Source organism: Elephas maximus, chromosome 8 (assembly GCF_024166365.1).
Source record: "Elephas maximus indicus isolate mEleMax1 chromosome 8, mEleMax1 primary haplotype, whole genome shotgun sequence".
NCBI lineage: Eukaryota > Metazoa > Chordata > Mammalia > Proboscidea > Elephantidae > Elephas > Elephas maximus.
In genome coordinates this window covers 47,507,437-47,530,736 of record NC_064826.1, presented here as the reverse complement: position 1 = coordinate 47,530,736, position 23,300 = coordinate 47,507,437, and the positions used below count along the sequence as shown (strand labels likewise).

Below are 23,300 nucleotides of genomic sequence, written 5' to 3'. Positions count from 1 at the left end.
CTTCCCATATATTCTGTGAGATTATGAATCATCTAAAACTACACCCTTACCTGCATTAGCCCCCAAAACAGTGTATTACAGGTCAGACATATGTAACCAAATTATGAATTATGACCAAGTTTCTATTGCCTAGGGAAAGCCTGCTAATAATACAGTAAAACACTAAAACTCAAGTTAAGAAAAAAGTCTTTTTCTTTTTTTATTGTGCTTTAGATGAAGGTTTATAGAGCAAAGCAGTTTCTCATTAAACAATACACATGTTGTTTTGTGACACTGGTTGCGAATCCCACATGTCAACACTCTACACTTCTAGACCTTGGGTTCCCCATTACCAGCTTTCCTGTCCCCTCCTGCCTTCTCGCCCTTGCCCCTGGGTTGGTGTGCTCATTTAGTCTCATTTTGTTTAATGGCCTGAATAATCTTTGGCTGAAGGGCGAACCTCAGGGGTGACTTCACTACTAAGTTAAAAGGGTGTCAAGGGGCCATACTCTTGGGGTTTTTTCAGTCTCTGTCAGACCAGCAAGCCTGTCTTTTTTTGTGAGTTGGAACTTTGTTCTACATTTATCTCCAGCTCTGTCCGGGACTCTCTATCGTGATCCCTGTCAGAGCAGTCAGTGGTGGTAGCCAGATTCCAACAGTCTGGTGGAGGTTGTGGTAGTTGTATTCCATCAGTCCTTTGGACTAATCTCGCTTGGGTCTTTGGTTTTCGTCATTCTCTCTTGCTCCAGACAGGGTGGGACCAATAGAGTATCTTAGATGGCTGCTCACAAGCTTTTAAGACTCCAGATGTTACTCACTGAGTAAGACTGTAGAACATTTTCTTTATAAACTATGTTACGCCAACTGAGCTAGATGTCCCCTGAGACCATGGTCCCCAGCACTCAGCCCAGTAATTTGGACCTCGAGGAGTTTGGATGTGTCTATGAAGCTCCCATGACCTTGCCTTGGTCAAGCTGTGCTGGCTTCCCAGTATTGTGTACAGTCTTACCCTTCACCAAAGTTACCACTTACCTATTGTCTAGTTAGTGTTTTTCCTTCCCATCCCTCCCCTCCCTCATAACCATCAAAGATTGTTTTTTTTGTGTGTAAATCTTTTCATGAGTTTTTACAATAGTGGTGTCATACAATATTCGTCCTTTTGTGACTGACTTATTTCTCTCGGTATGATGCACTCCAGATTCATACATGTTGTGAGATGTTTCACAGATTCATTATTGTTCCTTATCACTGCATGGCATTCCATTGTGTGTATGTATCATAATTTGTTTATCCATTCATCTGTTGATGGGTATTTAGGTTGTTTCCATCTTTTTGCTATTGTGAATAATGCTGCAATGAACATGGGTGTGCATACGTCTACCCATGAGACAACTCTTATTTCTCTAGGATATATTCCTAGGAGTGGGATTGCTGGATTGTATACTGTTTCTATTTCTAGCTTTTTAAGGAAGCACCATATTGTTTTCCAAAATGGTTGCACGATTATACATTCCCAACAGCAGTGCATAAGAGTTCCAATCTCCTCGGAGCCTCTCCAACATTTCTTATTCTCTGTTTTTGATTTGTGCTGGTAATGTCACGGTCAGATGGTATACCTGATTGTAGTTTCGATTTGCATTTCTCTAATGGCTAGCGATCATGAGCATTTCCTCATGTGTCAGCCACTTGAATGTCTTCTTTGAAGTGTCTGTTCATATCCTTTGCCCATTTTTTAATTGAATTATTTGTCTTTTTGTTGTAGAGATGTTGGATTTTCTTATAGATTTTAGAGATTAGATTTTGTCTGATTTATAATAGCTGTTTTTTTTTTTCCCCCAGTCTGTAGGTTCTCTTTTTACTTTTTTGGTCAAGTCTTTTGATGAGCATAACTGCTTAATATTTAGAAGATCCCAGCTATCTAGCTTATCTTCTTTTGTTTGTGTATTGTTAGTTATGGCTTGATCCTGTTTATGCTGTGCATTAGGGTCTCTACAGTTGACCCTACTTTTTCTTCTGTGATTTTTAGAATCTTTGGTTTTACATTTAGGTCTTTGATCCATTTTGAATTAGTTTGTGTATGGAGTGAGGTATGAGTCCTAACTCATTTTTTTGCAGAAGGACATTTAGTTTTGCCAGCGCCATTTGTTACAAAGACTGTCTTTTCCCCACTTGGTGGACTCTGGGCCTTTGTTGAAGCTCAGGTGACTGCAGGTGGATGGATTTACATCTGCATTCTCAATTCTGTTCCACCGGTCAATGTGTCTGTAGTACCAATACCAGGCTGTTTTGAATATCATAGCTGTACAGTAAGTTCTAGGGTCAAGTATTGCGAGCTCTCATACTTTATTCTTCTTCAATGGTGCTTTATTTATCCAGGGCCTCTTCCCTTTCCATGTAAAGTTAATGATTAGTTTTTCTATTTCGTTAAAGGCTATTGGTATTTGGATCGGGATTGCACTGTATTTGTAGATTGCTTTGGGCAGAATATTGGAAACCCTGGTGGTGTAGTGCTTAAGTGCTACAGCTGCTAATCAGAGGGTCGGCAGTTTGAGTCCGCCAAGTGCTCCTTGGAAACTCTATGGGGCAGTTCTACTCTGTCCTATAGGGTCGCTATGAGTCGGGATCAACTCGACGGCAACGGGTTTTGGGCAGAATTGACATTTTCACAATGTTGAGTCTACCTATCCATGAGCATGGTATGTTTTTCCATTTGTGTAGGTTTTGTTTGGTTTCTTGCAGTAGTGTTTTGTAGTTTCCATTGTGCAGATCTTTTACATCTCTGGTTAGATTTATTCCTAAGGCTATTTTTTTTTGGGGGGGGAGGTTTATAAATGATATTGTTTTCCTGATTTCTTTTTCGTTATTCTCTTTATTTATGTACAGGAATCCAACTGATTTTTGTATGTTTGTCTTGTATCTTGCTACTCTGCTGAATCTATTAGTTCCAGTAGTTTTTCTTGTGAGTCTTTTGGTTTCTCTACGTATAGTATCACATCATCTACAAATAGGGACAGTTTTACTTCTTCCTTACCAATTTAGATGCCCTTTACTTCTTTTTCTTGCCTTAATGCTCTGCCTAGGACTTCCAGCAAAATGTTAAATAGGAGTGATGATAAAGGGCATCTTTGTCTTGTTCTTGTTCTCAAGGGGACTATTTTCAGCCTCTCTCCATTAAGGATGATGTTGGCTGTTGGTTTTGTATCAAAAAAACCAAACCCAGTGCCGTCGAGTCAATTCCGACTCACAGTGACCCTAAAGGACAGAGTAGAACTGCCCCATAGAGTTTCCAAGAAGCACCTGGCGGATCTGAACTGCCGACACTTTGGTTAGCAGCTGTAGCACTTAACCACTACACCAGGGTTTCCTGGTTTTGTATAGATGCCCTTTATTACGTTGAGGAATTTCCCTTCTATACTTATTTTATTTAGTTTTTATCAGGAATGGGTGTTGGACTTTGCTGAATGCCTTTTCTGCGTTGAATAAGATGATCATGTGATAACTTTATTTATGTGGTAGATTACGTTGATTGATTTCCTAATGTTGAACCATTCTTGCATACCTGGTATGAATCCCACTTGGTCATGGTGTATTTTTTTTTTGATATGATGAATTCTATTGGCTAGAATTTTGAGAACTTTTACATTTATATTCATGAGAAATGTTTGTCTGTAATTTTCTTTTTTTGTTGTGTCTTTGCCTGGTTTTGTATCAGGTTTAAGCTGGCTTTGTAGGATGAATTTGGAAATATCCCTTCTTTTTCTATATTCTGAAACAGCTTGAGTAGTATCGGTGCAAACTCTTCTCAGAATGTTTGGTAGAATTTTCCAGGCCAGGGCTTTTTTTTGTTGGGACTTTTTTTTATTACCTTTTCAATCTCCTTTGTTGTTATGGGCTTGTTCAGATTTTTGACTTCAGTTTGTGTTAGTTTAGGCAGGTAGTGTGTTTCTAGAAATTTGTCATTGCCTCTAGGTTTTCAAATTCATTACAGTATAGTTTCTCATAGCACTCTGTGATAATCGTTTTTGTTTCAGTTGGGTCTCTTGTAATGTCCCCTACTTCATTTCTTATTTGGGTTATCTGTGTTTTCTCGTTTTTCTTTAGTCAGTTTGGCCAGTGGTTTGTCAATTTTGTTGATTGTTTCAAAAACCAACTTTCAGTTTTGTTGATTCTTTCTATAGTTTTTCTATTCTCTATTTCATTTATTTCTACTCTGATCCTTATTATTTCCTTTCTTCTGGTGGCTGTGGGCTTCTTTTGTGTAGCTAATATTTTGATTTTGTCCCTTTCTTCTTTTTTGATGTCTGCATCTATTGCTATTAATTGACCTCAGAGCACTGCCTTTGTTGTGTCCCAAAGGTTATGGCATGATGTGTTTTCATTCACGTTTGATTCTAGGAATTTTTTCATTCTATCTTTGATTTCTTCTCTTACTTGATGGTTTTTAAGCAGGGTGTTATTCAGTTTCCATGTGTTCGATTTTTTCCTTGCTCTTCCTGTTACTAATTTCTACATTCTTGGGGTTGTGATCAGAGAAGATGTTTTGTATTAACTCAACATTTTGGATTTTGTTGAGAGGGTTGCTTTGTGGCCCAAGATGTGGTCTATTCTGGAAAACATTCCATGTGCAATGGAAAAGAATGTGTACTCTGCTGCTGTTGGGTAGAGTGGTGTTCTATATATGTCTGTGAGGTCAAGCTGGCTCATTGTGGCCTTTAGATCTTCTGTATCTTTGCTGAGTTTTGTTCTACATGTCTTGTCTTTTACCGAGAGTACTGTGTTGAAGTCTCCTACTAATATTGTGGACCTGTCAATTTCTTTTTCCAGTGCTTTTAGAGTTTGTTTTATGTATTTTGGAGCCCTGTCATTGGATGCATAGATATTATGGTTATGGCCTCATGGTGCATTGTCCCTCTAATCATTATATAATATCCTTCCTTGTCATTTATGGTGGATTTTGTTTTAAAGTCTATTTTATCTGAGATGAGTACTGCCACTTCTGCTCTTTTTTGGTTGCTGTTTGCTTGATGTTTTTTCCATCCTTTGATTTTTAATACAGTTATCTCTTTGCTTCTAAGGTGTGTCTCTTGTAGACAGCATATTGATGGACCCTGCTTTGTTAATCCATTCTGCCACTCTTTGTCTACGGGTGCATTTAAGCCATTTACGTTCAGTGCGATCATTGACAGGTGTGAGTTTATTGCTGTCATTCCATAGTGCTTTTATTGTTTTTGCTTTTGTGGTGCAGAAGTTTTCTTTGTTCCTCTTACTCTCCTGTGCTGAATTCCTTTTGTCTGTTTTTTTTTTTTTTCCGTTTCTTTCGTTTCTGTAGATTTTCCATTTACTGAGACTTTGTTTTCCTTCTTTATTTTCATGAGAAAGTAAACTTTCTTTGCAGTTACCTTGAAATTTACCCCTATCTTCCTAAATTTAAACCAGCCTTTTATTACTTGATATTGCCTTGATTTCCCCTCCATTTGAAAGTTCTATACCTATACCACTTATTCCCTCTTTTATTGTTCTAATGTTATTATTTACAGACTGACCTCTGTGGTTTCCTGATATAAATCTTTTAGTTTTGCTTTATCCTTGAGAGTTCACTACCTACGTTGGTATCTGGCTGATGTTGTCTTACGTGCTAGATTCAGGTTGTTGTCTGGTGGTTTTGGTTCTCTAACTGAAGGACTTCCTTTAATAATTCTTATAAGTTTGGTTTGGATTTTACATACTCCTTTTTGTTTATCTGAAAATGTCCAAATTTCACCGTCACATATGAGTGAGAGTTTTGCAGGATATATTATTCTTGGTTGGCAATTTTTTTCCTTCAAGGTGTTATATATGTTACCCCATTGCCTTCTTGCCTTCATGGTTTCTGCCAAGTAATCAGAGCTTAGTCTTACTGTTTTCCCTTTTTATGTGAATTTTCATTTTTCTTGAGCTGCTCTCAGGATTCTCTTTGTCTTTGGTTTTAGCAAGTGTGATTATGATATGTCTTGCTGTTTTTCTTTTGGGGTCTATCCTATATGGGTTCACTGAGCTTCTTGGATGGTCAGCTTTTCATTGTTTGTGATATTAGGGAAATTTTCTGCCAGCAAATCTTTGCTTTTGATTGCATCCCATATCATTCTTAGCGTTTCTTCATTTTTCTTCATTCTTTTTCTCTGACTTTTCCTCAAAGTGGCATCCAAGGATTTGTTTTCAATTTCACTGATCCTGTCTTCCATTGTTTCAAATTTACTCCTAAAACCTTCTATTGCACTCAACTGTGCATTTCTGAAATCTTGTTTACTTTTGGATTTCTAATTGCAGTTTTGTATGATTTCTAGTTATTTATTTTGACATTTTGTTCTTGTATTATTTTCCGGAATTCTTCCATTGTTTTGTCTGTCTTTTCCATGATTTTGTCTATTTTTTCCTTATTTTTGCCTCCATTTTCCTTCATCTTTTGAAGAGTCCTAAATAGTAGAGTTATGAATTCCCTATCTGGTAGTTCCAGTGCTTTTTCTTCTACTGGAAGGTCACCTGGTGTTTTATATTGGATGCTTTCTGGAGCAATCCTGTCCTGTTTTTTTATGTTTTGATATTGTCTGCTGTCTTTGGCACATTCAGGAATTATTTTCTTCATTTACTGACTTTAGATTTGTTTGTTTTATCCTGCTTTTTTGTTTTATTTGGTTCTGTCTGGGCAGGTAGGCTGGACTTGTTTTGTTGCTTGGTCATCTGTGGGCACAATACTTCTCACCACCTTGTCTAGGTGGTCAGGGCCAGTCACTCAGCTATGGCGCAGCAGGGCAGGTCCAGTGGAGGGGAGGGGTGGGAATGGGTCATTTGTGGCATGTACTGGGGCTGACAGAGCTGGACCGGAGGCAGGGGGCAGTGCAGGGCAGGTTCTTGTGATCACACCTGTGCTGCTTGGGGGTGCAGCACCTGGTGCAGACAGGCAGGAGGGAAGGGAGATGATGTGATATGTGCAACGGGTGCTCTGTCTTCTGTTAGGAGCTCTATGAAATTGCCTTCCCGTACTTCCTGTTTGCCTTTCTTGGTGGCTGAGGTCCAAGATGGCAAGTTCACGCTGCATTAGCTGGCAGGGTACCTCCACTCTGTAGCTCTCCTCGTTTTCTGTTCTTTGCCCATTTCTTATCTCATTTGGTGCTTGGTTGAGTGTTTTACGCCTTCATTTGATGCTTAGGGTTTCAGGACTGACGTTTGTATCTATTTTGCTTAGCTTTTCGGGTCTTTGCTGTAGAGGTTCAGCATGGTGCTTCTGTCTATACTGCATTGTTGGCTCTGCCTCCAAGAAAAATTCTTGAAGAGAATTCTTTAATTCAACAAAAAGATGAGTATAGCAGGGATCTGCCTCTAAGAAGTTGCAAATGCTAAGAAAAACATTAAAAAAGCTAGTCATAATTCACGGCAGAATGAAATAAGCATTATTGTTCTGTACATCAGTAAGAGATGGTCTGAAAAGGAGGGAGAATGTACAATAGGAAACTAACTGGATATGGAGGTACTGAAAAGAGACAAGGATGCCAATTTCTGGCTTAAGTACCTGGGGTAGCACCGGTACCATTAACCATGATATGCAATAAAAGCAGGAATTATGGCTAGCATTGACAAGTATTGGGAAGGTACGAAATTTGGAACTCAGCAGATTAACAAGGTATTTGGAAGTCAATGTTATCATCTAAGGAAACAGAATAACTTAAGAAGACCACGAATAAAATACTAAGAAGGATAAATATTCAAGTGGTGAGGAACGGAAGCAGTCAGGTAAGGAAACTTAGAATAATTGGTCAGGCAGGTAGGAAGAGAACTGGAACAATAAAGTATAATAAAAGCTAAATGAGAGAAAAGTTTCAAGACAGAAGGTAAAGTAAGGAGAGATAAAATCTGGGGAAAAATTGAGGTGATTAGGCAGTTAAACATGTTCGTAGCAAAGTCAACAGCTGAGATTTGGAAGCTGAGGAATTTGGGGAAATAAAGGACAATAAAGAAGGTAAGAAAACCACTCAGACAGAATAAAGTATCAACTAAAGTGATTAGGGATATCAGGAAGAGCAGACTCAGCTAAGCTGGTATTAGAAACAGTGTGTGTTTTTTGTTTTGCCACCAAGGCTCAAGATTCCAGGATCGGGAGTGGAAGAACTGAGTATTCAAAACCCTGCCCTCCCCCACCAATTCACTAAAAACCAACAATAAGCCAGGCATGATGCTATGCACTTTGCAAGATCACCAGGTTTATCTTAAAAACCGTATAGCTTCCATGTGAGGTCTTCAAAGCTTATAAGTGGTCATCTAAGATACTTCACTGGTCTCACCCCATTGGGAGCAAGGGAAAATGAAGAAAACCAGGGACACGGGGGAGAGACTGGTCCAGGGGACTGTGGACCACAACCACTGCAGCCTCCACCAGACTAAGTCCGGCATGGCTGGATGGTGCCTGGCTGCCATCACTGACTGCTTTGATGGGGATTACAGTGGAGGGCCCCGGACAGAGCTGGAGAAAAATACAGAACTCACAAAAAAAAGACCAGACTTACTGACAGAACTGGAGAAACCCTGAGAATATGGCCCCCGGACACCCTTTTAGCTCAGTAGTGAAGTGACTCCTGGGGTTTGCCCTTCAGCCAGAGATTAGATGGGTCCATAGAACAAAACAAGACTAAAGGGGCACACCAACCCAAGGACTAGAAGTCAAGAGCAGACAGGAAAGCTGGTAACAGGAAACCCAAGGTTGAGAAGGGAGAGTATTGACATGTTGTGGGGTGGTAACCAACATCACAAAATAATATGTGTATTGTTTAATGAGAAGCTAGTTTGTTCTGTAACCCTCCATGTAAAGTACAATTAAAAAAAAAAATACAGCTTCCTTTCCTCTTTCCCCCACTTCCCTCTCTTGAACAATTCAGTCCTAAAGAATGAGACACAGACATGAGGGCCCTGAGCAGGGTGCCTGAACCACAGTGGGGTAAGCCAAGATGATGTCCACACAAGAGCGTAACCAGGTGTAGAATATCAGCCCAAGTGGGGTGTGGAGGGGGACCTTGTGGGGTACAGGCAGCATGGCATGAGAAATCAGAGCCTGAACAGAGTAGGGTGGTGACCACATGTGGATGTGACCCAGCATAGGATGTCAAAGCCCAAGTAAGGTGAAGAGGATATTCACTTGGAGAACAGCCAGGCATGGGGTGTTGGAGCCCAAGAAAGGGGAAGACAGTTTTCATGTAGTGGGAAAAAGTGGCCTAGAATCCCTGGGAGCTAGATCTTGAAAGGGACAAGGAGGGTATATGCATAGGGGATGGGATTGTAGCTGAGAAGGGAGACTGGTTACCGTAAACAGGGATTGATGTTACAAAAGCCTGAAAATGTTACTCTTATTTATTCAGAAATCTCTATCTATAAAGCTATGAAAGAAATATCAGTTCAAAGACTAAATGTTATTTGTAAAGAGGGGAATAGTTTAATAAATAAATTATGGCACATTTATGCAACAGAACTGTATAGTCACAATCACCACTGCTCAAAATCAATTTAATGAAGTCTCATTATGAAAACAAATGAGGTTTTTCCTATGAGATACACAACAGAAACTTTCAGCTAGTAAGTCATATTTTAACAACAAAACTGTCAGAAACTTTGTTACTACAAAAGGGCAGATAAATAGATTGATTCATCAATCATTCAATCAGTCCTAGTATACCAAAAATCAAAAACCAAACCCATTGCCTTTGAGTCGATTCCAACTCATAGCAACCCTACAGGACAGAGTAGAACTGCCCCACAAGGTTTCCAAGGAGAAACTGGTGGATTTGAACTGCTGACCTTTTGGTTAGCAGCTGAACTATTATCCACAGTGCCACCAGGGCTCCAATCCTAGTATAGCATAAAAAAATGGATTATAAGAACTAAAATGCTAAAATACTCCAATAATCCAAGAAAACAACAATGTTCCATACAGGACTCTTATGGCAGAAGGAAGATGTTATATTATGTTAGGTGGCGAAGGAAGGAATTCAACTGGTTCACACAGGAAGGGAGGGAGCCTGGCAAAGAGCTCCTGGTAGAACTGGGAGAACTCCAAGTTCTGGAAGAAACCCACGAGAGAAGGCCATCATCAGCTCTTTTGGCCTCTGTAGCAACCAGCAAGGGTTGGCTATATTAGAGGATTAAGAAGCCCCTGACTGTCTCTACTGACTTCTTCCCTCTGCTCTCCTTCAGTCCTCAAAAATGTTAAACTTCACAGCTAGTAAGCATTTTTAGATATAGTATGATTTCAGAGATCCCTCAAACCCCCGCAAGTGCCAAACCCTATCTTTAATAAGTAAATCTTCCATTTAAGAATTAAAAAGCAAGCATGTAGTTGATTCGATGCCCATCTCTCAGTCAGGCTTAAGTGAAATCAGTAAATAAATCACCAAGCATTAAGGACTGAAATCCTGCTATACTCTGAGGGGGGGCTTCTGGGGTCATGTCATACAATCGAACCCTGACCTCTCCCTGGCCATAGCTGAATGATAAAAAACTAGACATGTGACTCAAACTGAGGCAACTGCACCCTTTCTCCATTCCAAATGAAGATGAACAGAAGAAACAGACAGATGGATGGCTAATATAGCCGAATAAAATTAACAACAGAGCTCTAGAGAAAAGTTTCTAGAACTTCTGCTGCTTAGGGGCCCAACACAGACCTGGTTTGCCTTTCCTTCTCAAGTCTTGGCTGTCTGTTGTCTGCACAGTTTACACGTGTACTGAAAAGTAGAAGCAGAACACAGTGGCCTTTTTTCCTGGCCCAACTGTAATGAGAACATCGCTGTTAGCAAACCAATACCACTCTGCATAATTTATGAAGGCTGTTTATTTTCCAATTTGCTGGTACATGACAGTATGTTCTCAATGGATTTATTAATAAAGGTATTGCTTGATTAATAACCTTTCCCAAAAAAACCTCTTGGCAAAGATAATTTAACTTCTGTTCTCTATTTAACCTAATCTTGGGTCATGAATTGTTACTTTTAACAGTCATATGAAAATAAATGTACCTTACTTTAGCAATCAAACAGAAACTCAAAGATACTTAGGGTAAATACTAAAGTTCCATTTAACAAACCCATAACATTACTTCCCAAATGTTACAGCTATGAAAATTAAACATCATAAATTTTAACAATTATTTGGATTTTTTGATAAACATGATTTCAACCATTATAGAGTAGAAAGTATTTTCAAAGCTATTTATTACTTAAGTGTGATGAGGGCACAGAACTAAATTCCTGGATTTAAATCACAGTAAATTCCACATATTAACTCTATGATGTCAATCAAATTTCTTTGACCTTTCTGGCTTTTCTTGTTTATTACAGTGCAAAGAGATTTCTTAAGAAAATTATCACTTTTTAGAGATGTCACCCCAATTCTTCTGCTCAGTGAATCATGTGATAACAATGTTTGGATCAGGAGTTTTGTTTGAGAAATAATATGTATAAAAATTATGGGTAACTTGAAAGTAAAAAAGTGTTGCTACGGGGTAATATTTATTTAAAAAAAATTTTTAAGTTACCCAAGATGACAACAGGAGAGCTGTCTATCAGGGCAACACTCTAAAATAAGTTCAAGACCACTACTGCATGGACTGAGTGGGCCCCCCAACATTGGAGGAAAAGTCCAAACCCTAGAATTGAAAAATACTAGGGTCTCTGGGTTCTACTCCTTTGCAAGTTGAGGTAGTTTAATAATAACAACAATAATAATAATAATAAATAGCATCTATTATTTATCATGTGCCAAACACTTTATATGTATTAAATCACATAATCCTCACAATACCACAAAGTTGATATTACTGCTATCCCTGTGTTAGAGTTGTGAAAACTGAGGTTGTACAAATTTAAACAGTAAGTGGCAGAATACAGGAATTTAAATCCAGACAGGCTCCACAGCTGGAACCTTTACTCACTAATACTATTCACATCCTTATATAAAAGCTACCCTATGCTCCTCTGCCTTGGCTCTCATCACTAAGGGTAACTGTGAAGGGTGGCATTTAACCCCTAATCATCACTACTTCTGCCTCTGTTGACACTCCATGGGCTGCCTTGTCAGCCAGGAAGCTGTCAGGGTCTGTTAAGAAAGCAAATGAAAATATACAAAATTCTTAGTGAGTCAAACTCACTCATCCCTAAAAGTATGTAAAATAGTTAACATCAATAACCACAGGGTTAGTATAAGGATTAAATGTGCTAATACCTATTGAGCTAACCACACTACAGGCACATAAGAGCTCGATAAGCATTAGCTATTGTGTCATCTCCGTGAGTTCCTAATGCTTCCTTTTCCTTCATACTGCTAAATGAGGCAAGGAATGAATATATATGCATTACTTAAATTTTTTTAGTATTCATCATAGGATACACTCTGGTTTATTATTCCAAAACATAACTCTGACTAAGCCATGTGTACGTGAGTCAAGACTACCGTACCTTCCTTGTTTACATATTTCTAACAGTTTAATATAAATAGCACAAAAAGCTTATCATATTTTTAAAGCAATTTAAATTGAACTTATCTGGGCTATTTAAATACCACTGCATTTTTAAAAATACATAGAATATTATTGATGCTCATGCAATCATCTGAGATAAAAAACGAGACCATGAAGCAGATCTGAATTATTCAAAATCAAATACATTAACTTGTTTGGCTTCCTTCCACGTACCCACATATTGGTGTTGTTGTTAGGTGCTGCTGAGTCACTTCTGACTCAGAGCAACCCTATAGGACAGAGTAGAACTGCACCATAGGGTTTCCAAGGAGCAGCTGGTGGGTTTGAACTGCTGACCTCCTGGTTAGCAGCTGAGCTCTTAACCACTACACCAGCAGGGCTCCCTTACCTACACAGGGTAATATTAAAATGGGAAGAAGTTGAGATAAATTGCTCCTGGGTGCTTAGTAGAGATTTCCCAGAATCAGAATCTAAGGAGTCTGAACTACTGTCATCAAGAAAAGGTTTGCTGTAATTGCAAGGGTCCAAGGGGATCCAGAACTGCTATTAAAGATGACCAAAGGTAGGGTGAGAGAAGTTGTATATTTAATCTTCACTTGGCAGGATCAAGAAAAACTATGCAGAGGAAGAGATCAAATATTTACTTGTAATAATAGTTAAGTGTCGCTGAGTCAATTCCGACTCACAGCGACACTAAAGGACAGAGTAGAACTGCCCCATAGGGTTTCCAAGGCTATAATCTCTACAGAAGACTAGTGGGTTCAAACTGCTGACCTTTCGGTTAAGAGCTGTGCGCTTAACCGCTGTGCGCTTAACCACTGTGCCACCGGATCTCCTTAACAGGTAAGTAACAAGGTCAAATTTTGTTTACGATAAGTCACTGTGGTGGCTACGAGAAGAAAAGATTTTCACTGGAACCAGAATGAAGGAGCAATGAAAGCAGATCAGGGAGGATGTGAAAAATATTTAGAAGATAACAGCAATAAGAGAATGATGACTGGAGGAACAAATTTGGAGGGAACTTCATGTGAGTTCCCATAGCGCTTTAAAGATGATTCTACTACAACACTTACCATAAGTACTATGGTTATTTGTTTACATTTTGGCTCCTCCGTGATGCAGAGTTGCCTGAAGATAAGTACTCAGTACCTTATACATAGTAGGCCCACCATAAATGTACTTAAATGTATATGGTTGCAAATTCTACCAGCTCATTATTTTTTTTAGAGAGGGAGAAAGTCTTGGTAATAAAAATCTTTAATCTTACAAGTCAACCAGTACTGTACAACTAAACGTATTGAGTTTTCCCTATATGAAGTCAATGTAATGAGGGAGAAAGTCTTGCTAATAAAAAGCCTTTAATCTTAAATGTCAACCAGCATTGGTAAAACTAAATGTATTGAATTTTTCCTATATGAAGTCAATGTAATGAAGCTACACCTAGTTATCATTTGCCTCTAGTTTTCTACCAGTCAATAAAAACAAGCTACATGCCAAAGTGTCACACTGAACAAACAAGCAATAATTTAAAATATATACTGCTGACTATCATTTTGAAGCCCTGATGGCATAGTGGTTAAGAACTCAGCTGATAACCAAAAGTTCAGCTGTTTGAATCCACCAGCCCATCTTTGGAAACCCTATGGGGCAGTTCTACTCTGTCCTATAGGGTAGCTACGAGTTGGAATGGACTCCAAGGCAATAGGTTTGGTTTTGAGTTTTGGCCTATCATTTTGAGACTGCAGAACTAAAGAACTTATTTGATTCCCCAAAGCTCTAGAAAAATTAAATAAGGCCACCTTACTAACTTGCTCTTTCTATACTTTTACCTGTTTAGAGCTATGCAGCAGTCTCCTTTTGCATAAACCAGGTAAACCAGAACTCTTTATGTAATTCTAACCCCATCACAGGCGGTGGGCACAAGACACCCAAAACAGAAAGCAAACTAGAGCAAGATTTCATTTTTAAACGGCCAATTAAAATGTAATAAGGATATTAATTCTGGGCAAAAGTTTGGGTGGAAAACATTTTAGGTTATATACCTTTCTCCCTGGTGGTACAAATGGTTAAGTGCTCAGCTACTAACCAATAGGCTGTTGGTTTAAACCCACTCAGAGGTGTCTCAGAAGAAAGGCCTGGTGATGTTTCTGAAAGGTCACAGCCTTGAAAACCCTGTGGAGTACCAGTCCACTCTGACACGCAGGGGGTTGCCATCAGTCAGAGTCAACTCGACAGTAACTGTTTTTCTTTTTTTAAATACCTTTGTCCAGCATGTTCTTCTCTGTGAATCAATCCTTGGTATTGAATTAACAGCTTTCATTTGAATAAACTCTACGGGCCATTCGACAAAGAGCAATTTAGCTTCTAAGTTACTCTGTTAAACAGCATTTATAAATGTCATTCTGTGTAGAACTATAAACATAGCGCAGGTTAATAACAACAGTGTTTTAGACACTCTCAGGTCTTTCAGAGGTGGTACGTTTGCCTAATTTTAGGCTGCCAGTGGCAACCTAACAACTTATTTCACCACTATGTTCGTTACCATGGTTAAATATAAACTGACTACAAGGTATCTGGAATATAACTGGCAAGATTATATCCTTGACTAACATCTCTATTTTAAACCTATTCATCAGAGAATGAAAAAGGTTACAGCCTAGTTTTCTTGTATGTCATAAAATATTTTTCTTCCCAAATCCCAGTAAGTATAAGTAGCTTTATTCATTAAATAAACTTCATCTCTGTTCAAATAACGTTGCTTCTTGGATCTCCTTATACCTGTGTAAACAAAAACTTTAATTTTTAGGCATCATATCTGGCAACTGCTATAGGCAAATTAATGTTTCCTTTTAATGGAATATCTATTCCATTTACACAAATAAAGAAGTCAATAAACAAATGAGTAAATGTAGTATTTCAAAGAAGTTACGTACTACTGCAGGCAAATAAGTATTTCCTTTTAATGGAGTAACTATTTCATTTACCTAAATAAGGAAGTCAATAAACAAATAAATACAGTATTTCAAAGTAGTTACGTACTATGTAGAAGTTCCTAGTTCTGACATACCAAAGTATTTGCAAAACAAAAACAACCTATTACCAAATACTCAACTTCTAAAGAGGACAAATATATAATAAATACTAGGCATTTGGGTGTTCATGTAATCTTAGTGCCTGAACGTGATGAAAAAGATCTTTCAAAAGCCTTAAAAATAAAGAATTTTCTACTGATTTTTTTGAGAATTTAGTACTTTTATACTCAGGAGTACTGCATATAGATCCCCTTGGCATTTATAAATATTACTTGTACAGCAGCCCAGAAGGCTATTGCTAGGGAATGATGCAACGTATTTTTTTCTATTTTTCCATTTTCTCTACCCATGGGAGTTGAATCTGCCATCGCTATTAAGCAAAGGTACTGCTAGTTCAAAAAGTGAAATTCTATGACTCCTGGTACAGTTGACAAGATCTCTAAACTAGGTAAAAAAAAAAAAAAAAACAACCTTATCTCTTAGTGTCTCAGTTTCATCTGTAAAATAAAGATCTGTTGCTGTTGTTACTGTTAGTTGCCATCAAGTCAATTCCAACTCATGGCAACCCTACTGTGCAAAGTAGAACTGCTCCAAAGGGTTTTGAAGGCTGTGGCCTTTCAGCAGTAGATGACTAGGCCTGTCTTCCAAGGTCCACCTGGGTGGGTTTCAACTGCCAACCTTTTGGCTAGTAGTATAGTACCACCCAGGACTCCCAAAATAAAGATCTTGAAAGGTTAATTTCTAAGGTACCTTTCCTGCTCTGGAGCCCTGGTGGTGCAGTGGTTAAGAGCTCAGCAGTTCAAATCCACCAGCCACTCCTTGGAAACCGTATAGGGCAGCTCTACTCTGTACTATAGGGTCGTTAAGAGTTGGAATCAATTCCAACTTGGTTTCCCTCTCTACATTTCTATGATTTCTGTGAAATAAGTGAGATACTAGCACAAACCAAACCCACTGCTGTGAGATACCCAGAGAATCCATGTTTAGAATCCATGAAATAAAGTACTCTGATAGGTTTGGGAAAGTAATAATAATAAACACAGAAATAGCTATTATTTATTAAAGCCTTACTCTGTGTGCAGAAGCCCTGGTGGCAATGTGGTTAAGCACTGGGCCGTTAACCAAGAGGCTGGCAGCTGGAAACCACCAGCCACTCTGCAGTAGAAAGAAGTGGCAGTCTGCTTTCGTAAAGATTTACAGCCTTGGAAACCCTACAGGGAAATTCCACTCTGTCCTATAGGGTTGCTGTAAGTCAGAATCGACTCGATGGCAATGGGTTTGGTTTTTGGTTTTACTCTGTGTGGAGTATAATGGTAACACTTGCCATATATCAAGTCAGTTAATATAATAAATATAAAAGATGATACTATAATTCTATTATACATATGAAGAAAGTAAAATTTAGAGAAATAACTTGTCCAAAATCATACAGACTTTCAAGAACAAGGATTCAAATTCTTGTTTTCCAACCAAAAAATCTTGTGTTCTTGTTAACCACTGAGATACACCGTCTCATACAGTAGTTATCCTTGGTGGGGGGGAGCGGAATCGGATGGGTTGTGATTGAAAGAAAGCATGAAGGTTTTTGGAGAACTGGTAACATTCTTGATCTGAGTCTTGGTATACACAAGTGTTCAGTTTGTAAAAATTCCTTAGACTGAACACTTATAATCCATATAATTGTCTGAATATATACTGTACTTCAATAAAAATTAAATACATAAATATATACACACACACTCACATATACATATATATACACATACATATGTATATACGCTGCCTCCATGCATTTGTCAGAGCTCGCTCTTTGCATGTAAAAAATTCATTTCAAACTAGCTTCAGCAAAATTAAAAAAAAATAGGGGAAATGTAATACTGACATGGCTAAACCACTGAAAAATCAAGAATGAAGCTAATTTCTGGGTGGACTGAATTCAGGGATCAGGGATGTTTTTTGTTTTGTTTCTTCCCATTCCTGGCCCTCTCTGGTGCTGTCTGATTGTCTTCTTTTATCCACAACTTTCTCCATGTTGTGGTAACAACATCTCCATGTTGTGGCTGCTCCAGGCTTACATCACTTACACCAGCAAAAGTCTTTTCCACCAGTTCCAATTTTTTAAAAGTTTGTGGAAGGACAGCTTGGGTTATCTGGATATACCTGGTCCAATCACTGCGGCCAAGAGGCCAACGTACCATCTCTGGCTGCCTTAGTCACATACTTACTTCTTTGTTTAGATGGAAGGAGTACGTGCAGCACAGATATGGTCATTAGGGAAGCTGCTGGGTATCGGAAACCACTTTAATTTCTCACTTATTATGTTGTAAGATCCTTATTTTTATTAAACAATTCATAAACCGCTATAAAAAAAACTCTTAAAAATCATATTTAAGGATGACTTACTTCCTCACAACTCTGTGAGGTATATAAAAACCTAAAAAAAAAAAAGAAAGAAAACCCAAACCCACTGCCATCTAGTCAATTTCAACTCATAGCAGCCCTACAGGACAGAGAACAACTCTCCCACAGGGTTTCCAAGGCTGTAAATCTTTCTGGAAACAGACTACCACATCTTTCTCCTATGGACAGCTGCTGAGTTCAAACCACTGACCTTTCAGTTAGCAGCCAAGTAGTATAACCACTGCGCCATGAGGGCTCCTTGGTGAGGTACAAAGGCAAAGCGTTATTAGCCTCAGTTTCCAGAAGAAGAAACTGAGGTTCAGAGAGACTTAAGTAACATGTTGGAAATTACAAGCTGGCAAACGTCACAAATGCAGGTCTTGACTTCAAGCGCTGTACACTTTCAAGCACACCATATTATAAAACACAGTACTTAAATATTATGTTAAAATTTAATAGTGCATATGAGAATATGGTTCAAGAAGAAAAAAAACAGAGAAAATGTAATAAGCCCATTTATTTATCTATGGCTTAATATTTCTATTTTGGTAGATCTTAATCTTCTATCTACTACTATATCCCTGGTGGCATAGTGATTAAGTGCTATGGCTGCTAGCCAAAAGGTCAGCAGTTCAAATCTGCCAGGCGCTCCTTGGAAACTCTATGGGGCAGTTCTACTCTGTCCTATAGGGTCGCTATGAGTTGGAATCGACTCGACAGCAGTGGGTTTGGTTTTTGGTGCTATATCCAACCAGAGGCAACTTCAGATGACTTAAAAAATAAGAGGATCTAGTACCTCACACAACAAGTGCCAGAGTAAGACATTTCCAGTGTTGATAAATTCTGTGACTCAAAAAGTCCTGAAAAACTCAAGTTCTTTCCATCTTTCAACTCTGCCATGCTCATGTTAGCAAGCTCCCCTCATGGAAGCCAGCTGACTACAACTGCTTCAGGCAGCAGAGCCTTCACCACCAATATGCAAAGACAGGAAAACAGATGGCATTTGTGGGAAGGAATCAGTGGAAAACAGATCCTCTATTTCATTTATCTACTTAAACTAAATTATAATTTTAAAATGCCTGGCACATAATAAACAGTATGTAAGTTGTTATTACTATTATTGGGTCTCTTTTTAAGAGATGGGAAACTTATCCCTGAATCCTTTCATGCCTCACTGGCCAGAACTGGAATACAAGTCCCTTTCTAAGTCAATCACTGGCAAGGGAAACAGAATCCCATGATTGACTGAAACTAATCAGGAATCACTCCAGCTGGGACTTCAGATACATATTCCCTGGCCATAGGGCTCTGTAGAGGAGAATGAATTTCCTAACAAAATAGAGTCTCTTCTAACTAGGAAAAAGTTCAGAAATAGATTTGGGTATGAAATCTATACAGCCATCTATACATCCTTTCTTCTCATGCTGCTAAAAGAACAGGAAGGAGTCTGGTGGTAGCTCATGGCATAATTCTACAACATGGAGAAAGCTGTTTGTGGTAGGAACATGTAGCCAACTCTAGAAAAGAGGGAAAGAAAAAGCGGCAGACATATCTGATGGTGCTCTGGTCTTGGAAATTGGTCAACCCTGAGATAAGCTTCACCATGCATCTTCCCAAGGTTTAACTGTGAAAGCCAATACATTTCCTTTCTTTTGCTAAAGCTAGTTTGAGTTGGATTTGTCTTGCAAAAGAATCCTGACTGATGTAGCAAGGACAATCTTAAAGGTAAATAACACCACAGGTTTTCAGAGTTGAAAGCTGAGGCTTAATCCCGGTTAACTAGGTTAACTATCTGCGTGACCTGGGGCAAGTCACTTCTTTGAAATACTGAGGTGAGTAGCTTCCACAGACCTCATGACCCTCAAAGCCTAAATATTTACGATCTGGCCCTTTACAGAAAAAGTCTGCCAACTCTGGTTTAGAGCACTGAATTACATTTAGTACCCCTGAATCCTTCCCACAATGCCAGTATTTACCCAAAAGTAATATGAAAACCCAAACTTTACCTCCCATACTTCCAACCTTTGCCCTCGAAATCCCCACAAAGGATGAGGGGTGATAGAGCTTTGGTATGAGAATCACTGAACTATAAATAATTTAAGGATTGTCTCTGATGAACAGAACTAAAAGGCTGGGTAAGAATAGAAAGAGTAGTACTAAGTGCTAGGGGCTGCTATTTTTTGCAAGCCTAAATAATCTTTTAAATTATTCAAAAAAAAAAACAAATAAAAGCAAAATACAGGGCAAATCAGATCTGGTTAATGGTTCTGGCAACTCCTCTAAGATAAAAAATAGAATTACATTTGCTACGTTTTGTGACTTCAGTTATGACTGCTCAGGATAATTTTTTGGTTGCGCATATCCAAAGGTGCTAGGTAAATGACCCTCAGATAAGAGAGGTGGTCACTATGCTAAGAGAATGTGAGTACAATATTTCAAACACTCCCCTATCCCAAGAAAAGTCAGTTAACCCAGTATGTTCTGTAAATGCTCTTCAGTGAAGTTTGAAATGTTTAACATAAAAAGCCAATATAGAAAACATTTAATAACCATTACTAACTCCTTTAAAGTACAAAACAGGAAAGAGAAAAACTTTCAAAGATCTACGTGAAAAAAAAAAAATTTTTTTTTTTTTAATTCAGAGCTTTCTTTAGCTAAGCAGACTGGTTTTTAAGTTGATTATAAGTTAAAAAAATAAAGATAACAATACAGAACCACAAAAGATGGAATTAATGGGATTGTCAGCAACAATATCCAACTGAATACTTTCTATGAAAAATGTGATGGTGTGTATGTGACATATTCTACCCAGAAGACAAATAACAGATGGAAAGACCAACTGTATTCTTAGATTTGACTAACCTTTAAAATGTTTCAATTACCATTTACTTCCAATTTGACCAAATTTTAAAACTGTCTGGTTTTCCCCCACATAGAAAAAGCCTTAAATATATAATTTAATTTTGTTAACAGAGACCTCAAGAGTAAAGCATTAAAATGTTTTAAAATGGGAAAACAAACGTAACTCACTACACACACTAAAAATGTAAGATACTATATATAACAACATACATTTTAGAGAATGTAAACAACACTCTTCCCAAGTAAAGAATTTACTGTATTTAAAAAAAAAGACATTTATTCTATGGACTTAATAAAGGAAAACATTACATTGCTAAAGTTTATTTTTAAATATATAGGATGACATAGCTAGTTAAGTAGTTATGAAAACTAATCCTAAAACATCAAAATAAACATTTTTATTTTCAGCTTGGAAAATATAAATAGTTCCTTTTTTACTGAGAAGTTTGAGCTGTTGAATTACAACTTATAAGAAACAGGAAAAACTGTAATATAGTTATAAAATTATAACAGAAATTAAAGCAAGAAAATTTTTAATACTTTTACAAGATGCTAATTATATCCATAATCCTGGAGATTTGGTTTATTTATAACTGCTAATAACCAATCTAGCTATTTTGACAATGTAAGAATAAAAAGTATAGAATATATTTTTAAACATTACCTTTCTAATTTATTCAGAAGTAAAGTTAGCACAAGAAAAACAAAAATAATTTTAGCTTTCTATTCAAAAGATCCTAAAATTTATCTTGTCATTATTTTAGTTAATATTTGATATAAATCTATAGCACAAAATAAATATGCATTTTTGGAATAAAAACATCTTTAAAGTTAAAAGCTTTGGCTATCAACTTACCTTCTTTTGATACCAGACTATAGCATCTGTGACTTTGGACGCCATTTATTCCACCGAAATCACACATTTGTCATTTTAGGCTGTACAAGAAATAAAAGCATACAAACAACTTTACTTCCACCTTCCAAAAGGAAACTGAACAACATGCATACACAGTACTCTGCTTACTTGCAGAGCAAGGGGTGTATGACTATACTTATATTACACTCTTCCTCATTACTATTTTAGTAACAAGTTCTCTTAAGTAAACAAAAATCAGTTGCCATAATAAAAGAAGGTTCTTTCTGCACGAATATAACACTTGACTTTTCTTACAAAATAGGTTGTTTTAAAAAACAAGACTTTAAAATAAATTCCAGAATTTCCTAGTTTATACTGGAAGTTTTTTCATGTAGAAAACCACATGTACTAGAAATCCACTCATTCACTCAGTAATACATTGGTTTTTACTGTATTTTCTATCTAGGAACAATTACTATCAATTATTATTCCTAAAGGATTGTTTAACGAAGATGCCAAAATTTATAATCACATCAAATTTTTCCCTGATATTCAGTACACATAAAATTGAACAAAAATCAAGTAACTGGAGAAGCCTAACTAATTTATGCTAAAATTTTTTTTTTTTTACCAAGCTAATATTAGAATTAATTTTACAGGAATCATTAATATTAAGAGCTTCCCAGATATCAAAGTTTACTTATATTTAGAAATTTGTCACAAACCATTTCATAACCATCTTTCTTGTGTTTGTCAAAAACAGTGCTGATTACTAAATTTGATGATTCCTTAGCCCTAGACAGAATCCGAGAAATTAACTCTGAAATACTTCACTGGTCATAACATGACACTGGCACAGAGGGCACCTCTGGTACTGTGTTAAGGATGAGCCTAAAACCAATTCAAATGCAATACTGGCCCTAGAAGTCATTACAAACCACAATCATTCAAGGCCACATGGGAGGCCGCTCATGGAAATCCTGGTAGTAAAGCACGTGCTGAGCACACACAGATCTGCAACTGCAGAAGTACTGCCACTATGGGGTTTGCCAAGGGAAAACAAGACACCAGAGGCTTTACATACCATTCTTGCGAACATATATGCTTCTTGAGCATACGAGGATTCACATATAAAGAAAATTATCATCAGCAAGTTCAAATGTTCAGATGATCAATCTCTAAAAATTTAAAGGGGAATTTACGTAACGTCTGTACTTTTGATAGTGTTCGAAAAAATCCATTGAGTCGATTCTGATTCATAGCAACCCTACGTACGGGACAGAGTAGAACTGCTCCAAAGGGTTTCCGAGGCTTGCCTGTTGGATTCGAGCTGCTGACCTTTTGGTTAGCAGCTAAAAACTCTTAACCACTATGTCACCAGGGTTTCCTTGATAATGTTATAGAACAGGTTATTTTATTACCTTTCCTGACCAAAATAAAAACCAAACCCATTGCTGTTGACTTGATTCCAACTCAAAGAGTAGAACTGCCCCACAGAGTTTCCAAGGAGCACCTGGTAGATTCAAACTGCTGACCTTTTGGTTAGCAGCCCTAGCACTTAACCACTACACCACCAGGGTTTCCATACCTTTCCTAGGATATTAATAATTCCAACTTTAGATGACGAAATTCAAGCAAACTGTTTTGAAATTTCTGAGAAAAATTCTGGCATAAT

General features: G+C 37.7%; 1 protein-coding gene across 5 annotated transcripts in view; it reads right to left on the bottom strand.

The window, feature by feature from the left end:
- The window catches only part of PHTF2 (putative homeodomain transcription factor 2), a 125,611-nt gene that overhangs the window by 77,213 nt on the left and 25,098 nt on the right, over window positions 1–23,300 (bottom strand). For all 5 annotated transcript variants that reach the window (XM_049894300.1, XM_049894298.1, XM_049894301.1 and 2 more), the window contains exon 2: window positions 21,626–21,705. In XM_049894300.1, the coding sequence (XP_049750257.1) occupies window positions 21,626–21,670 (45 nt within the window). In that variant the 5' untranslated portion in view covers window positions 21,671–21,705. The remainder of the gene's footprint in view (window positions 1–21,625; window positions 21,706–23,300) is intronic.